Source organism: Ctenocephalides felis, unplaced genomic scaffold, assembly GCF_003426905.1.
Source record: "Ctenocephalides felis isolate EL2017-DRISC unplaced genomic scaffold, ASM342690v1 CF-g0.4_SCAFFOLD_01170, whole genome shotgun sequence".
In the NCBI taxonomy this organism is placed as follows: Eukaryota; Metazoa; Arthropoda; class Insecta; order Siphonaptera; family Pulicidae; genus Ctenocephalides; species Ctenocephalides felis.
In genome coordinates, this window is record NW_020537324.1 from 12,362,936 (window position 1) to 12,388,365 (window position 25,430).

At 30.9% G+C, this 25,430-nt stretch overlaps 1 protein-coding gene across 1 annotated transcript in view; it reads right to left on the minus strand.

The window, feature by feature from the left end:
- Positions 1–994: 994 nt before the first annotated feature.
- Positions 995–25,430, minus strand: part of LOC113368346 (inactivation-no-after-potential D protein-like) — a 144,016-nt gene continuing 119,580 nt past the window's right edge. The window contains exon 13 of the mRNA XM_026609896.1: positions 995–2,278. Coding sequence (XP_026465681.1) covers positions 2,093–2,278 — 186 coding nt within the window. The 3' untranslated portion in view covers positions 995–2,092. The remainder of the gene's footprint in view (positions 2,279–25,430) is intronic.

Here is a 25,430-nt window from a genome sequence, read left to right on the forward strand (position 1 = left end):
TTTTATTTTTATATATTTTTTTCGTTCAGTATCACAATAGTTTAAAGCAGTATGACAATAATTGTAATAGCTATAAGAGAAATTATAAGTAAAAGATTATAATTAATATTTATTTATATATACATAAATAAGAAATATTTGTTTCCAATCGACAAGATCACAAATGTTTGCCTTATTTTTTTCAATTGTGGATTGACCATTATATATAATATACATTTTTCCATAAACAAAACAAAAATATTTCAATTAATATTGAAAAATCACAAAAATATCGAAAACTGTGAAATTATTTTCTTGCTGATTTGATACAAATATCTCAATTATATTATATTATATAAACCGTTTATTTCCTATCTTTGGCTTGCTTTGGCTCTTAGAACTTAAAATTTTCAAATATGTATTTGTGAATATTCAACAGAAATATATAGATATTTAAATAGTATTTAGCTATATATAGATGTAGCCATCTAAAATTTCATTTATTTAGTAAACTGATATGCTTTTGTCAATTTAACTTGGAAATCAAAATATCTATAAAATAAAATCACAAAATTTCAAATACAAATCACGATACTTATAATTCTAAAATTGAATTTTAGATTAATAATGAAAATGAAATGATTGTTGAAATAAATAAATATGATTATCTAAATGTTACCTATTTTTTGCTAATTTTGTCAAACTACTGATAGAATTTTATCATCACTAAATCAACAATAATAAAATAAATATACTTGATTGACTATTTACAAATCTCTCTTCTTATATCTTACAGCTATTGAACTGGATTGAATTAATTCATAGTAAATAGTACATCTATAATTTATTCTAACACATAAATGACTAAAATATAATGCTTAGTGAGAAAATATTAGCAGCGAACTTTTAAAAATATATTTACAATGCGTGACAATGAATTAAAAACTAAGTTTAATGTTTATGTAGATATTTACATTTACCTAACACTTAACTATGACACCTATTTTTTATCAAAATCTTTATTTTAAGGACTGTTTTTTATTTTGATCATAAAACTATAATCTTCAAAATAGACATTGTATGTATATTCTATCGTATCATATCATACACTTTTATATATCGCAAATTAATACTTATTCAAATATTATCATAGCTTTAACTTTTAGTACAATTTCAGCATCAAATCGATTTTTAATTTTGTTAGATACGATTTCAAAAATAAACAGATAATATTTGAATTTCCATTTGCTTTTCAAGTCTGAGCATTCCTGTTTGCTACCACTTAATATTTTCGTTTAAAAATTTTCAATATATTAATTTGATCTTTTTCATATTTTCTAATGACAATATTTGCTAAGTTTTAGTTTTTCGTTTTATTTAACATATATTTTTTTGTTTATACAATTGACTTTTAGATGCGTTTATACGAATACGATTTGTTGTAATTGTTGGGTTCAATTTGATATAGATATAATTTTATTATAATTTATTTGCGTATTTGGTACCACGATTTATTTTGGTTCGTATAATGAGTAGAGAAATTAATTAAATAAAATTTATCTTCGCCGATCTTAGGAATAAAATTCTTCCGAAGAAAGATGTTGTGATCTCTCAGTTCATGCTGAATTATAACAGATTATATTTTTGAATTAAATTATTCTGCTAACTTATTCTAGAAAGTTTGCTTCGTAAATTATATTGAAATTACCCTTAATCAATTTATGTCTTGTACCATAACATTAATGTCTTGGATAAAAGCAGATATCAAATCATGGCCTTTTTATCAATGATCCCAATAGCAGTTGTATCAGTAATAATTTCTTTCATATCAGGTTATCCAAAATAGTGGATACCTACAATACTGCATTAAAATTGAAAAAAAAAAATAGATCATTGTACTGTATATTTTAAAACGTTATTGATGGGAAATGATCCTCAAACCTCATTTTTCTAAGACAAGTGACCCTAGGAAATTGAAAACTGATTGCATTATTCAAGAATAAAGTTGTTATTATAGTTCCAATAGCTGTTTGTTCGATTACTTGTCAGTGTTTCCAATTTGTGAGAAGAAAAACTAATTTCCGATTTTGGTTTTAGAACTTTTCGGTCGACTCTACCGTTTGGCTGTGGGTTTCCACCTGGTAAATACAAGAGACACTTTACCACCTGCTGGGCAGCCCACTTTTAAAGTTGCTGCGCATTCTTCGGCATTTGCAGCTGATAAGTCGACTCCATTAACTGAAGTTAAAGAATCCAATACTGCAATTCGACCGTCCGTGTCGGCAGGAGATCCTGGAATCTTTGGAAAAAAAAATTAACTAGTGGTGTATGGCATCGTGCCTTAAGGCAAATTGCTGGAACTTCCCGTACCGTAACGGGAATTGATCGAGGAATATTAAATGTTTTCATATAGATTTTTATAAATATTGTAACATTGTCTAATATTTATAAGAATTATATAAACTGAATTGCAAAGTTGAAATTATTTGTTTAAAGTATATTAGAATTATTTATTATCTGAATTATTTTCGATATACAAAAAGAAAATTCTTGAAAAAAAGATATATATATATATATATATATATATATATAATTTTGTGATATGAGTGGAACGAATATTAAATGTTCAATATGAACAAGGCAGCGCTCAGATTTTTTAACACAACTTTATTTTATAATTACAAACGTTTCGAGACCATGGTGTGCCTCATCTTCAGTGTAATTTCAAAAAACATAACATGGTATAAATCTGAGAACCGACACAAATATTTTGCACGACACTTATATAAACATCATTAATGATTTATAATTTTTTCATTTATCTTATTCTTTTCAATAAATTAATCTGTTTTTTCAAAATCATCGATTTTTGTATGCGAGCGCTTTCCTTTTTTACATTTTAATGTTACCCATCCTGTCTCCGTGCAGACACTTCAGATTTGTTTCGAATAATTCTGTAACTGTCACAGTTCGGTTAGTGCCGTGTCAAACATTGAATGCAACAATTGTCACTTGTCAATGCAAGGAATAGTTGGTGGTTTATATTCAAAAGTTAAATATAGTTTTAAATGAAATATTAAAGAATGTATAGTAATAAGTAATTGTTTTTTGAAATTACACTGAAGATGAGGCACACCATGGTCTCGAAACGTTTGTAATTATAAAATAAAGTTGTGTTAAAAAATCTGAGTGCTGCTTTGTTCATATTAAACATATATATATATATATATATATATATATATATATAGTTATGTGTGCTTAATTGGTTAATAGTGTTTTTGCAGAATTTTATGAACAATTAGGAACAAAGGAATAATTTGACAGTTTTTAATATTTCCAAAAATGAACTGTTTAAAGTTACTGAAAATATGAAAATATTGTACAAAAAGTTGAAATTTAATTGGAAAATATCAATGTAAGTAATTAACATAAGAATTTTATATATGCTATATATATATATTATATAATATATATATATATATATATTATATATATATATATATATATATATATATATATATATGTTTCTGTTTAACACAAGTAGCTATTTATCAACGTTGTGAAAGAAGTGCACTTTATTGAAAAAATATTTTTTACACAAAATTTTTGTATAAATTGTTAATAATTGAATTAGGGTTTTGTACAGTTTATAAAATTTTCTTTGTGATGGTATACATTAATGTATAACTTACCTAATAAAATACATTCATATTTTATTTTCAAAAATTATCGTTATTGTTTCTACGCATTTTTATTTAGGCAACATATTGATCTCTAATTTGAACGAATGTTTATTTCGGGAAATGTGTTTACAATTAAACGATCTACAATACTATTTAACACGCTATAACGAACTATAGCAACTTTATATACTTCAAAAACTCCTCATAAAAATATTACCATCAAAAGGTCATTTATTCTTTATACTTGAGATAAGCAATGAGGTGTTCTTTTACAATTAAATAAATAATTTTAGATGAATGTTGTTCTGCGACCAATCACAATACTCGAAAATGACGTGTGTTTTTAGCGCTAATTGTGATTGGCTAATTAATGCTGTTCGTTTTTTTTCGTTTTTCTTCGTCCCTTTTGCATCGTCTATAAATAGGGGGTGCGCAAAGGAATTCTTGGCAGTCGCCGGCCGTGGCCGGCGCCGGTGTCACCTCGGGTGGCACTGAAAGCCCTCGGGGCACCAGACCGGTCGCTCCCTTTGGAGGTGGACTGGACAGGAGCTCCAGGGCCTCCGCCGGAGACTCCCGGCTGCGGAGTCTCCTGGGCTGCGGAGTCTCCCGCGCTGCGGAGTCTCCCGCCTGGAGTCTCCTGGCCACGGAGTCTCCTGGGCCACGGAGACTTCCGGCTGCGGCGACTCCCGCGTGCGGAGACTCCCGGGCCACGGAGTCTCCCGGCTGCGGAGACTCCCGGGCCACGGGGGCTCCGATCCCGGAGACTCCCGGGCCACGGAGTCTCCCGGCTGCGGAGACTCCCGGGCCACGGGGGCTCCGATCCCGGAGATTCCCGGGCCACGGAGTCTCCCGGCTGCGGAGACTCCCGGCTGCGGAGACTCCCGGACCACGGAGACTGCCGGCCGCGGAGACTTCGTGCTGCGAGGAAGCACATTCAAATTGCATTCTTACGATATTCTAATTCGATTTTCCCGACGCCCAGAGTCTCCGTGGCATGGAGTCTTTGCTTGGCCAGAAATCTCCGCGGCCGGGAATCTCTGCGTGTCCCGGAATCTCCGCGGGAGTCTCCGTGGTCCGGGAGTCTCCGCAGCCGGAAATCTCCGCAGCCGGGAGTCTCCGTGGCCCGGGGTCTCCGGGATCGGAGCCCCCGTGGCCCGGGAGTCTCCGCAGCCGGGAGACTCCGTGGCCCGGAGTCTCCGCAGCCAGGAGTCTCCGCAGCCAGGAGTCTCCGCAGCCGGGAGTCTCTGGCCCGGGAGTCTCCGCAGCTGGGAGTCTCCGCAGCCGGAGTCTCCGTGGCCCGGAGTCTCCGCACGCGGTAGTCTCCGCAGCCGGAAGTCTCCGTGGCCCAGGAGACTCCGTGGCCTGGGAGACTCCGCAGCCGGGAGTCTCCGGCGGAGGCCCGGAGCTCCTGTCCAGTCCACCTCCAAAGGGAGCGACCGGTCTGGTGCCCCGAGGGCTTTCAGTGCCACCCGAGGTGACACCGGCGCCGGCCACGGCCGGCGACTGCCAAGAATTCCTTCGCGCATCCCCTATTTATAGACGATGCAAAAGGGACGAAGAAAAACGAAAAAAAACGAACAGCATTAATTAGCCAATCACAATTAGCGATAAAAATATACGTCATTTTCGAGTACTGTGATTGGTCGCAGAACAACATTCTAAAAATTTGTTAATATACTCCAATTAATATATAAAATTTATTTCTTCAGTAACAAGGATGAAATAAACGAAAGAAGTTTATCAAAGAAGTCTGAGTCTCTCAAGGAATTACAAATAGTATTAGAACTCAACAAACCTTGAATTATAATGAAAAAATAAATAGAAAAGTGGTCAAGGACATTCTGGATCAGTATGTAAACATATATAATGTTAAATATGAAATTAATTGAATGTAAGTGGCACTTTGCTTCAAGGCAAGTTGCATGAAAGGAGTAAATAATCAGCTTAATCGATAAGAATTGTTTTGCGAGCACATTTTTTGACATTTATTTTAATTGTGGAAAAACTTATTTAAGCACATAAATTTATCTTACATAGATGAAAAGCTTATAAAATTTTCTACATAATTGTATTTACGGTTTTTAACTTTCAGTACAAAATCATGACGAAAAAAATCGTCAAACTTTAAATTCGTATAACTTTTTTTAAAATGTGCAAAATTTTTTCCTTATCAATACAAATCGAATGTTTTTTTAATTATTCAAATCGCTTCATCCGTGTTCCCGAAATCGTCGACGAAAATTTGTATCCGAACACACATACATACACGCACACACACACACATACACACACATACATCTATTTTTTCTAAGGTATGCCAAAATGTTCAGAAGGTTTTGAAACGTAAAGATATATAAAAATTTTCATTTTCAAATTTTTTGCTATAACTACAACCTGCCCTACGGGAAGTTAAAAAGATATTAGTAAAACTATATCATAAAATCTATTATATATCTGGGTATTCGACCAGACTTGAAAATCAATTTTTTGATATAAATCAGTGATCTATCCTGCAATCTCTCAATGGATACTTCCGTTCATAATAAGTAATTATGACTAATTAATTTACAAGATGATAAATTTAAAACAATCAGACTATACTGATTCAATAACAGTTAATTAATTTTTAAATACAAGCCTAGATTTTTTTTACGAAATTATGATTAATGCAAAATCTACATTCGACTGATCAGGTCGAATTTCAGGAAATCAAGATTCTGGATAGTTTTCTACTCAGTTACTTACGATATCTGAAACATATACACCAGGACTCCCTTTCCTGGATTTTAAACAATGCCCAAACCTTTTCCAGGTTTCTTTACTAATTGAACATCAATAGTGGTAGTTTCCAGTGGTTGTGATCTGAAGACAACCATTCTCATCTGAAAAATAATAAAACTTTAGCAAAACTAGTAAGATAATTTTGTTTACCAAGCATTTACTTTTGGTAATAACTGCTTTACGGCCACGAGACCCTTTCGTGTAATAAATCGGGCACCATTTTGACGCTGTTGACTTCTAAAAGTTGATCGCCTGGTTTCAGTCTTCCATCTTTGCCTGCTGGACCGTCTGGGTAAATTTCGTGAACGACCACACCACCCTGAAAAAGAATTATATTTAGATTTGGACAAAAAAAATATTATTTAGCACTTTATTTCTATCCTATTACACTTGTTAAAGTTTTTCTTAGATACTTATCCTCTGCGCATTTTCTATTCCTTTTTCAGAACTATGTTCTATTTTTTTGCAAAAAATCTGCGAATGCTTGCTTTTAGCGACAAGATTTTTATATATAATTTTAATGATGCTAATCTCCTGCATGCAATTTTTGCTCATTTTATTGATATTTATTTGAGAAATGTAGCAAGTTCGGGTTAGTAAGCCTAGGTAAATAGGGCTTTTTGTTAGTAAAACATACGCCCTCAATTAAAAAATATATCAAAAAGGTATCTTTGGCACTAGTTTCATAATGTTTATTGAGCTGCTGCATGATATTTCACTCATTTTAAATGAGATAAAGTTCGCTTTTAATATGTTTCACAATATACTTCAATTAGTGTTGTTTAAATAAGCTACGTTTGATTTCTTATATATATTTTTTGATATTCGGGTTATTTCTCATGTTTATACTGTGTAAATTCCAAGAAAAATAAATAACATAAAATGAATTAAAGATAAATAAGATTAGAAAGTGCTTAGAAGTACTTACGGTAACTTGTGTATCTTTCCCGCCGGCCACTACAATCCCCAGAGCTTTTCCTTCTGTGTGTATTTCGATGTAGGTCTCCTTGCAAGGCTCGATGGGACAAGTGGCAGGGTCTACTATAGGATCTGCGGAAAATTGAAAGAGGAAAATCAGAATCAAGGAAAATGAAAACCAATATTTGCAATATTTATTTCAACATAATGAGTTTGAAACAAATTGAACGTGGATTCGCGAATCTTCAAGGCGAGAGTTTAAGAGACAAATCAAAAATAAAGAAGAAGTAAGAGACATATCAATATTCATTTCTAATAAGATTTGTCTCATTGAGGAACAAATAGATATTAAAATAATGCATATGAAAATTGTGACGATTACTAGAAGTCTCAAATAATTAGCATATTAAATATCATATTTTTTAAATATACTAGCTAATTAAATATGTTACATATTGTAGATTATTGTGAGGGTGTTATACCATGGAGTGGTAACACATAAATATATCGTCAACAATATGTATATTAATCAATCTAGTGAAATTAATGTAATAAATATAAAAATATAAAAATATGTGTTAAATATTATTCGATAATTTTGATCGTGAAAATTCACAAAGTTAGTCAAAGGAATTTTCCAGTAGAAAATTCCCACTCTTCATATTAGCAATTATATTATTTTTAAATAATTTTGTACTGTTCTAGTTATTCATATAATTTATTTTTGTTTAACATTCTTTTAATGCTATGAATATTTTACTAATTAGTAAATATTTCCCACTAATGCAACCAAAACATATTTTCAATTTTTGCACGTTCAGAGCTTGTTTACAGAATAGTTTTTATATGTTTTATGGGTTTGTTAATCTTTAAATATTTATTTTATAATAGTGATTAATTTGGTCAAGTTGCTTAATAAAACTAACCAAATTTATATATTCGGTATGAGTACTTTATATTATCAATTATATCCATTTATATCCAATCCATTACATTACAATGCCTTATAAAAGTAGCCTTATAAGCTTAAAGATTATATTCAAACAAATATTAAAAATTATTTCGAGAATTTTGATACTTAAACTAGAACAAAATTAGGCAAAAATATTTCTCACTTTTCATATTTTTAATTCTAAAGATGTTTGAGAAATTGTTCTAATTAGAATTAGTAAAGATTATCCACATATCAATGAAGAAAAACGTTAATCGAGAAGTGCCTACAAACAAGTTTTCTAAATTTTTTCAATTTTCCTTTCATTTCGGAAGTCTTACTCGCCGTTCACATAGTTTAAAATACAAATATATGATATATGAAAGACAATTCAATTCTTAATGCTAATTCTTGACCATTTATGAAATATTTCAACTGTTAAAACTATAGCGTAATGAGAAACTGAATATCTAAATATTGTCACATTTATCACGTTACGTCGCAAACGGTTAGACCTGATACTTGCTTGAAAAAACGATGCGCAATAATATTTTCCAAAACATATAGGGTGGCCCATTTAAAAATTGGAATTTATCGATAGCAACTTACCTGTAGGCCACACCGTGCGGAATTAGAAGTTGCGATATATAGGAAAAAAACTAAGAATTTTAAGACCTTTCTAACGATGTATAATACTTTATATGTTTTCTTTACAGAAATATCAAATCGTGAGGAGTGTTGCTCTAACCTAACCGCACTTTGCATTTTGACACGTTAACATTCGCACAGATTGCTCTATACTATCTAAACCGTAAAAGATACGAAAAAACTTTATTCGCACGAAAGATGCAGAATAAAATTACGAATAAAATGGTATATAAATGGTTAAGTGTTTTCATATAATTTTCTCGAGATTTTCCGATTTTCCTGAAATTTTACGATAGTAACTCGCCTGTAGGCCACACCGTGCCGAATTCGAAGTTGCGATATATAGGAAAAAACTAAGAATTTTGAGACCTTTTGAACGATGTATAATACTTTATATGTTTTCTTTACAGAAATATCGAATCGTGAGGAGTGTTTCTCGAACCTAACCGCACTTTGCATTTTGACTAGTTAACAACTACACAGATTGCTTTATACTATCTAAACTGTAAAAGATACGAAAAAACTTTGTTCGTACGAAAGATGCAGAATAAAATTAGGAATAAAATGGTATATAAATGGTTAAGTGTTTTCATATAATTTTCTCGAGATTTTCCGATTTTCCTGAAATTTTTTGATAGCAAGTCGCCTGCAGGCCACACCGTTCAGAATTCGAAGTTGCGATATATGGGAAAAAAACTAAGAATTTTGAGACCTTTCTAACGATGTATAATACTTCATACGTTTTCTTTACAGAAATATCTAAACCGTAAGATCTACATCACTAGGACCACTAGACCACTTTATTTTCCATTTTCGCAAGTTCAAAGCTTATTTATAGATTATATAAGAACGAATCATATCATATATCATATACATTTTTCATATGTTCGATAGGTTAGTTAATATTTAAACAATTCATCACAATAATCAGTTTATTATATTATTTCTACTAATAATCTATCCCAATGTCCTAATTACCCTTACGTATTCTAGCCGGCGATGGTCCAGGTCTGCTGGCCGGTCCGCCCGCCCTGGGCGACTCTTTTTTAACTGCATCAGCTGCAATCGGGGCTTTGAGCGTCGCACCAGACGGTGGCTTCGCCGCATTCGCGTTTTTATCAGGATCGTTTGGGTTGCAAACAGTCAAAACCACCGCTCCTTCAGTTTTCTTCAGAGTAGACGCAGCCTAAATTGTTCAGAGTAGAATTAGACAAAATGAAAATGATATAATTTGGGTTTGGAAAGAATGAAAAAAAATGTCGCAATAATTGGAAAGAAATTTTTTTATGAAGGAACTGGAATTATCTATTTTCTGCTTAAAAATAAAAAAATCGTAAGTTGTCTGAATATGTTGTAAATCGTCTGCCAATATTGTAAATTTTATGATAATGTATGTACATTATTTGAAAATTTTGTAAGTTGTCTAAAAGTGTAGATAGTCTGAAAACATAAATACGTAAAATATAACAGATTGCCTCAAAATATTGTAAATAATCGGTAAATATTATAAATTGTATCAAAATGTATTTAAATTGTGTGAATATTGTGTAAAAGTGTAGATAGTCAGAAAATGTAAATGTAAAAATATAGCAGATTGTAAATATAAATTGTATGAAATTATTATAAATTGTATGATAATGTTAGAAATTTAAGAAAATCTAAATAGTCTCAAAATGCAAATATCTGAGAATGCAGATTTGCGGTGTGGAAAGTCTAAAAATGTAATCGTCGCAAGTATTGTAAATTGTATGAAAATATTTTAAATTGTCTAAAAGTGTAAATATCTGAAAATGTATCAAATTGTCTGGAAATATTGTAAACTGACAGTAAATAACTTGTATGAAAATTATGCTTTTAAAAACTATAATTGTTTAAAATGGACTTAACTTAACTGGGCAGTAATATAAGTCGCGTGAATTTTTGTAAAACCATGAAAATTGTCTGAAAATGTAAATTTAAAATAAATGTTATAAACTCTATTAATATTGTAGTTCGTGTAATCATGTTGTAGATTGTCTAAAATTGGAGATAGTCCAATATAGAGAAAAATATAAATATCAGAAAATATCGCAAATTGGATGAAAATGTTGTAACTGCTATGAATTGTCTAAAATATAAACATATGAAAATATAAGAAATTTTCTGAAAATATTGTACATTGTATGTAGATTTTTCAAATTGTCAAAAAAAACAGAATCACCCAAATTGTATATGTCCGAAAATGTTTCAAATTATTCATAAATCTAGTCTGGGCAGTAAATATAAGTTGTGTAAAAATTTTGTAAATAGCAGGAAAATGTTCAAAATTGTCTAAAAATCTAGATAGAATGAAGGTTTTTTCTAACACACAACTTACATAATTTGATGAACAATTGCGATTAGATAATAATGCAAATGTTACATATATATATATAATATATATATATATAATCAAATAATCAGCGAATAATCATACATCAGACAAATAACGCACATGCATGAAATACATAATAAACGAAGCTAATTCTAAAGTAAAGAAAAAATGTATTGTGTTATAAGTGAGTATTTTAGGCGTGAATATTATAGGAATTAAACAAAAATAGTTATAAACAGCGTAAACTATTTTACAGTATCTCATATAATATTATATTTTTCAAACAACGCAATATTTGTATACGAGCCGCTGTTTTTTCTTTTATAAAAACCAACCCAGCTAACTTTTTCATGTATGTAATATCCTTGCTCTAATTAGAATATCTGTCAGCATATAAAACCCATGAGCTTATTATTTATTATGTTCTTGCGTTTGATATTATTTTATTCAAACTATTTTTGTAGAGATTTTATATAAAAATGTAAAATTTATTATAAATTGTAATATCTATATTAGCGCAGTCCGTTAGAGAATCATCATTAAAAGTTTTCCCATTTAATTATAAGGTTTATGATGATGGAATTTGAAATTCTGAGAAACTGAGTCATGTAACATAATGAATAGAATATATGACAATATGTATAAACACTAATTAATTAATTAAGTGTTTAGAAATAAATTTATAATATAATGTCGGTCACACGAATTTTATGTGTTTTAACCGCAGCTAAATAAAATATGAAGGTGAAAATTCTATATAATTAATATAAATTAGAAAATCTAAATTTCTGAACCGATATCACATTGAATCGCTAGCGTTTAAAATAATTGAATTACATAATTTTAAATAATCTTCTAGGTTACTATATTTGTTAAATTTATATTTCCTAAGAAGTAAAAATAAAGTATTTAAAATTTAATTATTTAAATTGATTCTGATCTTGTAAATTGAGTTTCAGATTGCAAAAGATATACAAAATAATATTAAAAAATAGATTTAGAAATGTAAGATTTCATCATGATGCACGTGCTTAATTCAGAAATAAATGATTAATTAAATATTCTTTAATAGTTTAAAGATTAAATATATTCATAGATATTAGTAGAGAAAAGACTGGAAGTTAATTAAAGTTAAAAATAGTAATAAACTAAGACGTTTCTTTTCTAATAACGTTTTTCATTACATAATAGTTAATTTGCATTCAGAGATAAAAGATTCTTTTAAAGATCATGCAAATATATACAGAGTGTCTCAGAACTTAAAGTCGAGCCAAAACGGGGTGAAAGTATTGATCTTAATTGTCAAGAAAATTAATAAAAATTAACCACAATAACTACAAAATAGTCATAACATCACCAAAGCTCTAGGTTGTGCTTAAAGCTCACAATTTTCAACAACCTAAGATATTTTTTTTCTAATTTTTTTCGGGGCGGTTAAGGTCAATCCTCTCTACCCAAGTCAAAGCTTTACGTTAACTTCTAGGACACCCTATATTTATATATATATATATATATATATATATATATATATACTTTTCATACGTTATAAGGAAAATATCAGTAGAATTTTAAAATGTGATTCTCTAACCTAATTTATGAAAGAGATTTGTTTCTTATATAGATGGAAGATCAGATGAAGAATAATGACTATAGATATATAAATATTAAAAAGTATAATATATAAATAAACAAATAAAAAATTATATCTGTAGTATGTAGATTCAAACATAATTTACAAAGAAATAGATATAAAAAACCATAGACAACCACATGGTTTTTCCAGAAAGATTCGTGTCATAGTTCTGAATATTAGATTCTGTTAGTTCTGATTATTAGAGTTGAAGAGATTTTACCAAATATGATCCATTCATTAACCATTCATAAAAAACAATCATATTTCTGAATCCAGTTTTACCGTTGCATATTCGCATCCCAGAAGTGTGTCTTTGTTCACGGCTAAAATCATGTCTCCGACCTGCAGGCCAGCACTCTGTGCAGGAGAACCGTCCTGAATGTCCGAAACGAATATACCATGTCCAACTTCCTGGTGTCGTCCTTCGATGATCATTATGCCAAGACTTTGAGAGCCCTGCACATGTTCGCCATTTGTAACAACATTTACTCAGTCGTAATTGGTTTTTGATGAGGGTAAGGAGGATGAGTTTAATATTATTTTGAAATAAATTTTGGAAAACCAGATAATCTTTGTTTTAATTTTATTTGTTGAACTTGCGGATATAATTTTCTGATTTAAAAGTTTCCTATATCTGAGATTTATTTTGAAGGTTTTTTTCACAATTGTTTTCGATTTTTCAAATGCATTTTCAACCCAGGCTGATTTTCAACATATTTTCCAAAGTTATAAAAAGTTCATAAATACGTGGCCAGAGTATTTTACATAGACGAATCTCTCACGAGATGTCGATCATCAGCCTATTCTATAAAAAAATTAGGAGCAAATATTCAGAATTATTCAGTTATGGCACATTTATGTTACGCACCTTTCTTCATATAAAATGGCAGAAAAAACAGCGAAAATGCTATGTAAAAGATGTAGTTATAATAACATTCTTTTTTGACATTTGCGCATTTTCTAAGTTAGGTTTTATATATAAAACAGCAAGTCCATAGCATTTTGACAGTTTTTACTACCATTTTATATGAAGGAAGGAGCGTAACATAGGGTTGCCATAACATCACTATGTTACTAGTCCAGCCATTTAAGCTTAAATTAGGTAAGAATCTCGGACTTGGCGACATTCAGCTGTCAGTCTGTAAATTCTAGTATATTGATACCCTAAAAATTGTCTCGAAACCTACACATGGTAGAGTATCAGTACCATACGTAAGTTTTGAGACAACTTTATGGTGTCAATATACAAGTATTTACAGACTTACAGCTGGGTATCTCGAATTCCGAGGTGAACTTACTATAATAACTGGACTATACGGTCTATTTTTCTCGAGAATTGGTCCTTAAATCCTTAACTGAGAGAGGAGGAATTATTAAAACCATATGTGATGAGCTCGCAACTTCTCTAAAATATTTATTTCATGATCATTTGTATTAAAGTTGCTTTTATCATTATTTATTTAGTTTGAACTATCAGAAATTAATTCTTAACTGATAGAGAATAAATTTTTGAGAAATTTGCAGTAAATCCAATGCTGTTTTAAAACATTTATCATATTCTCATATTCATGTTCATTTGTATGCTTCTTTCATAATCTTTCTAGCACTAATTTTCATAAATTATTGAATAGTTTCAAGTCCTTATTTAAGCTATTTTTTATCAATTTTCTAGTATTCAAATACGTCAATTAATATATTATTGACATAAAAAAATCTTTTATACAGTTAGCATTATATTGTAATTACTCCTCTCTCAACAGCGGATTCATGATTACATAGCAAGGTCAAAATCTAACAATGGAGTATTGACGTTGTTTTTTATATAAACAAATAAGTCTTCTAATCGTAAGAGTAATCATTTGTGCTTTTATTCAGGCGTATTTGGAAATAATTAAAAAAACAGCCCCCCCCGGTAAATCTTACAGAATTTTGCTGAAAACGATCAAAACATCCAACAGAATGATACTGTAGGTGTAATCTTTAGAGCGCTTATAATTTGGTATATAAATAATGTTTTATGAAATTAAACCATCCAAATACAGCAAAATGATCTCTTTTGTAATCCATTTTGTCGTCCACTTTGCAAATTAATCAAAATAATTATCCTTTAAAAATAAATCTTCTTAGCAAAGTTATAAAGACTTCTTACCACTCTAAACTTTGCTCATTATGGAAACTTTTAAATCAACTTACGCGCTAAAAACAATTTGTCGAAAAACAGAGTTCGATTATCAATTTAATTTATTTTTCCATTTAGTTGCACATATAATTCATTTATTGATCATCATGTGTCTAAAGCTATGATATCTCTATTCTACTTGCAGCATTATCATAGAATGACATTCTCCATTAGCCATTGTAATCAATTATTCAGTAGATTGCCAATTAAATAATCTATGCAACATACATAACAACACTCGAAACATTACATGCTTCAATACAAAGGCATTCCGGGTTAGAATTGGAAAATTAGACAAGGTAAATTGGTTCTGATTGAAAGTATTCTAATAAGATCAATGAGATTAATTAGATTGTTAGTAGGTAATTCAAATTGTAGAAACTATAAGATTCAACTTTGGTAATTGAAAGTAATTTATATATTTGTTGTAGTTTGTTCATATAAAAAATATAATTAATTCTGGATGCAAATATAACTGTGAAATTCTTTTTTGCAAACCAGCTAATATTTATTTAACTGTTTGTCATGGTTCATTATATTTAAATTTGTATTTCATACTTTATCTGTAATTTTTAGATTCTTTTCAGTATGTAATTTAGCATGGAATTTTAATTATTAAGCATAATAATTTCATGAATTTCAAGTGTTGTTACGTTAATTTGCATGCAATTATTTAATAAACATGTGTTACTGAATATATTTACATCGATTTGGATCAAAAACGTTATTAATCTGCATACATGTTATTGCAAAGTTTTATTATTATTACCGAAGTATTATCTTCAGGCCTTCAGGTATCCATAATAGGAATATACAAGTTTGTAAAACAATTACTCAAACCATAAATGACAAGTTTCTATAGAAAATATTTCAAGCGATAAATTCGTTTTATTTACGGCGTTTTATCATTCAAGAAGTATTATAAAATATTGAATTTTTGTGTTTTCAGATTTTTTATAAAATTTTTATACTAAAGTAGTGTATGAGAAGCCTTAGGGCTTATTAGAGGGCGTCCATTAATCACGTGAGCGAGTTCTTATGAATTTTTGGACCCTCCTGCCCCTTGGTGATATATGGTGATATTTAAAATCACCCCCCTCTCTCACCAAACATCATGTGAGTTTTTAGTTACGTGAAAAAACTGTATAATTTTTTAATTGTTTTTGAAAATGTTTAAACTTTTTCAAAAAAATTGTTTAAAAAATAAATATACGTGATATCTTAATCTCTACCCCTCCCTCCCCCATGTGATATTTCGTGAGTTTTTGTCAAAACCTCCCTCTAAAAACCTCACGTGATTAATGGACCCCTTATAACAAGAGTAAGTATTAATTTCTTTAAAAGAAAATTTTATCCTGTAAAAAACCTTTAAAATAAAAATCATAGGTACTGTCCCCCAATGCAGTAAACAGAAGTGTGCAAGCCTGTCATTTTTGACACCCTTTGTACTCTCATAAAGTTTCAGTTTGCGTTATTATTGCGCAAAATGTCATGGATTTGCTGTGCATTCAGACGTTTTACACATAAACTGCAACGTCACTTGTATGTTATGAAGCTGGGTCAGAAAGGTCCTGTTATCTAAGATCGTTTATGTTTTTTGACATTTGTGCGGTTTCTTGGTTAGGTTTTCTATCGACAACCTAAGTAAACCTTACTGCAGAGCAACCACATGGCTTTTTGTCAATATTTAGAACGAAAATGTATGGAAAGTTCTTCATAACATAGCCTTGCCATCACGAATTCGATTGAAATAGTAACCATAAGAAATGGGATTTTCATATATGAGTGTAACAAAGAAAAGAATTCTTTATGAGAAATTGGATGCTACTTCATCCATTTCGCATAGAGTCACTCAAATATTAAGGAAAATAATTGAACAAGACAAAAAATATGGCTTGTTGCCGAATCCCGGGCATTCGCAATCAGAATTATCATATGAAAAATTCACAAGGCGTTATTTTCCACAATGCAATCACCCGGGCGGCGTCGTGTTTGCGCGCCGAGTTTGCCGTTCGCCGTCGTTCTAATCAAGCCGAAGAAAATGTTGCGAGGCGTGTTATGAAAACGCGCTCCACGGAAACTTTGCGAATAAATATTTAAACCGGAGTTTCAGCAAATATTTGTTAGACGATTCTGATTTATGCATTTATTTTCCCAGTGCACAAAGTCAGGTGACGGCGACAGGACAACTGTCCGAAACATCTGCCGCACGCTCTGAATTACCGCGGGGATTTACATACTCAACGCAGAAATTTGCAATGCTCAGGCTTAATTAGAATCGCGAAGGGACTTTCGTTGTTGTAATTGGAATTTAATTATTAATATGAGCAGGATTAATATTCAAATACTTTTTGGACAAAAACACAAGCATAAAAGTATAAAAACGATAATTAAAAACACTGAAAGATGCACAACAAAAATTCAAATCTAAAAGAATCTTTATATCTGGCTCTCATTGGAAAAAATAAAAAATGAAAAGATTTTTCCACAACCAAATTTAATGTTTTAGAAAAAAGCAAACGTATCAAAAATACAAATACAAATACAATACAAATTTTCAATATTTCAATATTTTATGTCTTAAAGTCATGGATATATCCATGGATCTTTGTATGAAGATAGTGTACCTGTTCTTAAAAAATATATCAAAATATTATAGTCTTACGAAAAGTGGTTCAATTACAAAAAATAATTAAAATTTGGATTATTCACCAGTTATTTTATAACTGTTGAATAATCTAACTGTGTTTATAATTAAAATTGTGTAATAAAAAAATTTATACAAAATTGAATAATCTGCAATAATTAATAACATAATAATTTGCCTCGCAGCAACTGGGTATATTTATAAATCACTCATATTGCTTAAGTCGATTATTTACATATGTGGGAAAGTTCATGCAACTTGCCTTAAGGCACAGTGCCACTTACAACTAGTTAATACAGGGGTTTGAATAAAACAAAAAAAAATTTAAATGATAGCAGATATTTGAATGTCTAAATATAATCTTCAATCAATTATCAATAATTAACTAACAATATCTTTCACCTGATTATTTCTGGTAATCATCAGTGCCATTAATGAATGTCAAATTAACAAACAGAATAATTTTTGATCAAGTGTCCAATTCAAACGTTAAAGTAATACTGAGTAATTGAATGAAATGAAACACTAATTGGAAACATTTCGTTCATTACCTCTCGTAATTTTAATTTAGGAAATAGGATCTCAAATTACTAATGTATGATGCAAACTCGATAAATGGGTTTACGAGTTTTTTATTATTTCATAAAATATTCCATTTTAAATGAAACGGAAATAATTTGATAGAATATAAAGATAAGTGATTAAAAATTAAGTTAAGAAGTGTTTTATGGTCCTGAAAATTATTTGTTATTATAATTGAAACTTTGCGCCATAAAACTCAAAATAGATTTATATGAAATCATAAGTAGAATTTTCCTAACGCCTAAATATATCTGTTAGCTTTTTTGAACAAAAATATATATTTAACTAGTTATAAGTATCATATAGCCTACAGGCAAGTTACATGAACTTTTTGATACATGTAAATAATGGAATTATTCAAAAAAATAAGATTTAGATATTTAGACGAAAGTTTAGAGTTTATATCGAATATAAATTTTTTGCTTCCACTAAAATCTAATGAATAAAATTTCCAGTTGATATCTTCTAACCAAAGTTATAATATTTGTAATTTTAATAGTTATAGTACACAAACTTCTGTTTCTCGTCCTGAAATTCCAACTTTAAAATTTTTTTATACTGACTTTTCGTAGGACTATAATATTTTCGGATACTTGTTTAGATCATTAACTTTATCGTCATGTTAATTTTCATTAAAATCCTTGAAATTTGTTTTTACCATTTAATTACAAAGAAACCGCTCTGATGATTTTTATTATAAATCACTCAACATGATCCTTAACTAATATCTTTCAAACGGCTAATAAATTTTCAAAATTGGATCAAAAATTTTGGCTAAAACCTCGACGAATTTTGCAATTTTCTGCTAAATACAAAGAAATGGCTCAGCTGATCATCTTGCAAACTTAATCAATGTTATCGAATTTCTTCATCGAAGGGTTCCTAAATTTTTGAAATTTTGAAATTGGTGCAGCGTTTGTGAGAAAATATTGATGAAAGGTCAAATTCGCTCACATACACACACCTACTTTTTCCAATATTGGTCTCAAACGGTTCAGAATAACTTGAATTGTTAAGAAAACACACAATTAGCAAGATGATTTTTTTAACAGAAATATAAAAATCTTCTTCGTAAAGTTAAAAATATATAAAAACCTTGATATTTCAACACCCTATAAATCTCATCAAACCTAATCTTCTAGTGCTTGATATTCTAATGTAAAAACAATTAGATTAAAATTTATCACCATTTGATTAAATGAATTTAAAAATTAATCCTCATCCCCATTGAAGTTTAATCAAAGTTAACCAGAAGCATAGCCATTTCCTCAACATAAATCCATTACCCTGCACCTTGATAGAACTTTTCTTTTCAACTTACAAAGCAAGCCATAAAACGTCTATTCCAATAAAATAGCCGGCAATGAAATATCAGGATATATTAGAAAATAGTGGCCTTGTCTCTAATAATCTCGTTCGCGGCTGATCGTAAAGTGGACCATAAAATCAGTTTATGACCGAAACCGCGATCATCGTTTTGTATGAACAACTGAAAGGAGATTTTATGGCCTCTTGTCGCAGACGACGTCCACCCATTTAATTATAGGTGGACGATAGTAAAGATACACCTAAGCAGAAGTTTCTGAATCGGATATCAGTGACGATAAAAAAAATTAACGTCCCATTGTGGATAGTGCTTTTTACTTGTTTCCTCATGAAAGGATCCACAAAGTTTGGAAACAATTTCCTATGTTGGTCAACTGTCCATATAGGTATTGTGGACTTTGTATGTTTGTTAAAACTCATACCAGTTGTAACAAACATACAAAGTCCACAATACTAATAAAATGATAACAGTAATAATAATAATATTGATAAAAATATGAAAAATTAACTTTAGATATCAAAAGTAATTGCAAATGGATTAACTAAATGAAGACAAAACTAGTATAAGTATAATTCTGCCTTTAGGCAAGTTGTATGAACCACTTGATATGTGCAAATAATAATAGTTTATAATAATGTGACATAATCACTCTTTTGATTAGATAAGCCAACTCTTGATGTGTGTCCCATTATATCAAATTTTAATGAATTTATATAAGTTAATCATTTAATGTAGGCCTATGATATTTTAAGATATTTGCTATTCAAAGATTCATAAAAATCACATTTTTTATTAATTATTCACGATGAAACGGCCCGGAAGATCTTTATCAAAACCTTATCAACAGCCTCCAAAGCAAAATACTTCGAAGAGTTTTTGAATTTTTCAAAACTGGATCAGGATTTCTGATAAAAACTGTAAGGAATATTTTTATGTTTATTTGGTGTATATAAAGAAACAAACCGCTCAAAAATTCATTAAAATTAGTCCTTGTCGAGGTTTATTGAATGACATTTAAATTTTTTAAATCCACGAACCTGTCTTTGAAAAAAAACCGTAAAGTTTTATCTTGCATGTACACACATGTTTTTTCCAATTTTGATATCAAACGATTCAGAATGACTTGAAACGTCAAAATATCAGAAATTTATTTTGTGATTTTTTTGGCAAAAATAAACTTCTACTTTGGAAAATTGGTAAAATTAGCGTAAAAAAGGCAACAAAACTTTGAGGTTATGAAAAGTTATATCATCTAAACCTCACTGTGTTGAGACTCTATCTGGCTTAACTTTTTTAATAACCCCTTTTTATGAAACATTTAGACTAACAAAATTTAAATAAAAAATGTTTGTTTAGATAAATTAAATTTAGCACACTTCAATGCAATTGTTACTATGTATTTATTCACAGTAAATATAATCCTCGGTGCATAATAAATTCCGAACATCTAAACAAAATTGATATTATATCATTTGGTTGCATTGTATGTATTCAACATCAAAAACCAGAACCCAGAACACCATAAAGCTAAAATTATCTAAACTAGCAATAAATTTAATAGATCAATAATGCTGGTTTGGCCATGATGAATAATAAGTTACAAAATAGTTTATTATGTAGATGGAAATTATTTATGCTTTGAAATCGTTATTTATAAGCTCATACGTTGAAATTCATTGTGGGTCATAAATGTTTATTAGTACAGATGAATAATTGAAATTAAATTAGGAAACCTTGGCAAAAATTTATGAATAATGAATTATAGCTATTATATTTGAGGTAGAAATAGTACAATTTTTATTAAAGGGCTCATAAAATTTGGAAACTTGGAAATTATATAATAAAATAAGCAAAAAAATCGCCTTATTTTGTTGGATAATATATATATATATATATATATATATATATACTCGTATATATACATATATATGTATATATATACACATATATATACATATATATATATATATATGTTGTTGATGTTGGGGGGTTTCTCAACCCCTTTCGAAGTATTTTATACTTCGAGGAAAAATAAAAAAATTAAATGTATTCAGAAAACAAAAACCAATGGTAAACAAATATAAATTAAAAATAAAATTCTTCTTACTCCGTAATCAATAATAAACTAAAATATATTCTATATAAATTTTATATAAATGAAAAAAAACAAAAATGAACACTAATTAATATTGTATGAAAATGTTATCTGTTTTGGAAGTCCAAGCCGCGGCAGCTATTTGGTTGGATCTGGAAACATCAGCGTAGTCGGTTGGATAGGTTGAAAAGAAATTCGAATACACTGACAAATAAAAATAACTGTTGACTTGACACACAATAGAAATTTAATCCACTGATAATATTGAACTGATAACAAACACTGAAAGGAACTGAATGTATTGATTGCAAGTAACTGAATGAATGAATTAAACCAAAATGAATGAAAGCCACGGAATAAATCGACTCGAACACTGAAAGGAACTGAACGAATGAAAGGCACGGAAAGAATTGATTTTAATGCCAAAAACTATTGCCTGCATCGGCCTTTTTATGAGTCAGAATTGCCCGATTGCCTAAATTTGAAACGTATTGTCCGAGTAGAAAAACAAACCTTTTACAGGTCCGACAACCTACACAGGTGCGGCGCAAACATTTTCCCCCGACTAAAAGGTTAGCCTTTTATACTTCTGAAAATACTCGAAATTGGTACATAGTGAACCTCATGATTAGGAAGGATAGAATTGCCAAAATAAATTCAAACTTTCATTCAGAGTAGATCGGTTACGGAAGCCTGACCTCGCGCCAGGGTCCCGCTCTCACAACCTACCACATTCACACAATCTAGATTGCGGAAGTTTTATTTTCGCGCCAGGGTCTAGATTTTTTTGGACATTTACAAGAATCTTCCAGAGACTATGAGGGGTGTTCTCATCGCCCTGGAGATTGAAAATTGGCAAAACTATATATAGAAGCAAATATATCATGAGATAGAAAAGTTTTTTTTTTTTTTTAATGAATAATTCAGATACAAACTATTGAATAGGTAGGGGGCATAGTTTGACAACAGGCCGCTTGATTAGGGTATTTCCCGTTTTTACCAATGCTACTCGAACCACTCCATCAGGGCCCGGAAAAACCTCTTCAACTCTTCCCAACCCCCAATGAAGCGGACGCGCATTCTCTTGTTTTACAACTACCAAATCACCCTTTTTAATAGGATTAGTGACTGTATTCCATTTCTGTCGGACCTGTAGCTCGGTTAGATATTCCACATTCCATCGCTTCCAGTAAGAAGCGACAATATGATCTAACAATTGTTTTCTTTTAGTCAAATTCAAGTTTTCATAGTCAACGGGCAAATCCGACAGAGGCTCTTGCATTAAGAAGTGCGCAGGCGTAAGAGGTTGAGGATCCGATGGATCATTGCTCAGCCAACATAACGGTCTTGAATTCAGTAAGGCTTCGATTTGATTGAGGACTGTTATTAAACTCTTCGTAGGATAAAATTTGCAACCCTATAACTTTAAACAAATGGGTCTTCACTGATTTAATATTCGCCTCCCATATACCTCCAAAATGTGGGGCAAACGGTGGATTAAATTTCCATTCAATGTCATGTAAAACCAATAATTCATTGAAACGCTTTTTATACTCTTCGGAATTTAGGAGAAGGAATAAGGAATCAAGAGTATTTTTGGCTCCTATAAAATTGGTTCCACAATCGGAGTAAATACATTTGATAGGACCACGCCGGGCTAGGAATCGTTTCAAGCAATCTAAAAATGTATCGCTTGTTAAATCTGAAGCTAATTCGAGATGTATCGCCTTAGTGGCTAAACAGATGAACAAGCATATATAAGCCTTGTAGGTTCGAGCGCCTCTGTGACGACTCATGGAGATATGAAGGGGCCTGCATAATCAACGCCGACGTTTAGGAAAGCTCTACTGGCTGTTATGCGCGGTACTGGTAAGTCGCCCATGAATGGAAAAATGGGTTTCGGATTCTGTCGAAAACAAGTTATACACTTGAGAGACGTTACGAATTATTGCACGAGCCGACAAGATCCAATATTTTTGCCTCAATAAAGATAATACTAAGTTTGATCCAGTATGTAAATTATTAATATGGTAGTAATCTATGAGACAATTTACTACTTGGTCTTTTTTTGGCAAAAGAAGTGGATTGTTATTAGTTGTTAATCCTAATCTACCTTTAACGCGTAAACAATTATTAGAATCCAAAACCACATTTAGTCGGCAAAACTTCTTCGAACAAGACTTTCCGTTCGTTAATAGTTTGAATTCTTCGAAAATGATGTTCTTGGACTAAACGAATAATAATAACCTCGGCTTGTTTCAAATCTGAAGTCAAAAGTCGGTTTCGATTTGTTATAATTTTACAAAACTTCAATATATAAGCGAAAATTCTTACAAGTTTGCACCAATTAGAAAATTTTTGCGTTAATTCATATAAAGGATTGATCGGTGGTATGACACTCTTTACTATTAGAGCGTTAGCTTTTCTTTCTTGATCAATATCTCCGGAAGGTTCAACCGTTTTTGCAGGCCAAGTTGATATAGGACCATTCAACCAATCCGGCCCAAACAACCAATTCTTATGTTGGATAAAATCCTTAGGTCGAAGACCTCGAGAAACACAATCGGCTGCATTTTGATTAGAAGGAATGTGAAGCCATTGTGCATTAGGAATGAGATCCCGTATTTTTGTTACCCTATTGGCTACAAATGTTTTCCAACGAGTAGCCGGTCCTGCTAACCAGTGAAGGACAATCATAGAATCGGAAAAACAGTAAATAGAATCAAAATCTATACTATGTTGGTTATTCGTTAATATAAAATTCAGAAGTTTTGACAGTAAATGACAGGCACAAAGTTCAAGCCTGGCTAATGTTTGGTTTTTAATCGGTGTTACACGCGATTTTGAAATCAACAAGAAAAATTCGGATTGCCAAGAGATTTAATATAAACTACCGCTCCATACGCTTGCTCTGAACTATCCGCGAAACCAAATAATGTACATTTGTTTTGTTTTGACGTTTCGAGATAACGCGGAATCTGATAGTTATTAAGATGCTCTAATTCGGAAATACGGCTAACCATGATGTAATAATAAATGATGGTAATTCCTCATCCCAATCGATTTTTAAGGTCAAAATTTTTTTCAATAATATTTTATCTTAACAACTATCGGAGTTAGGAAACCCAGAGGATCCCAGATTCGCGCTATTACTGAAAGAAGTTGTCTCTTTGTCCATTTTCTCCACGTAAGCTTTATTTCGAATGAAAAATTATCTGATAAGGGATCCCATTTTAATCCAATACCTTTGTAGAAGATTCCATTTGAAAATCCGATTTAGAGAAATGTTTATTTGTACATCAGAATCAGGAAAAAAGTTTACGCAGATTAGAATTATTAGATTCCCACTTTTTTAATTCAAAACCACCAGACGATAATACAGTCTGCAAACCTCGCAAATGGTTTTAGCGTATCCAAGGAGTCGATACTTGTAACCACATCATCAATATAGACATCGTTCTCAAGAATTCTAGAAATAGATTGAGAAATTTGGAACATTCGTCTCGGGAAAGTTGTTTGATGGTTCTGATAGCTTGAAAGGGAGATGACGATAGACCCAAAAGTTACAGTATTTAATTCATAGATGCCAATGGGTGCATCGGGAACCGGTTCCATTAAGATTTTTGATATTTTTTTTATCTTGTTTACGAACCAAATATTACGATACATTTGTT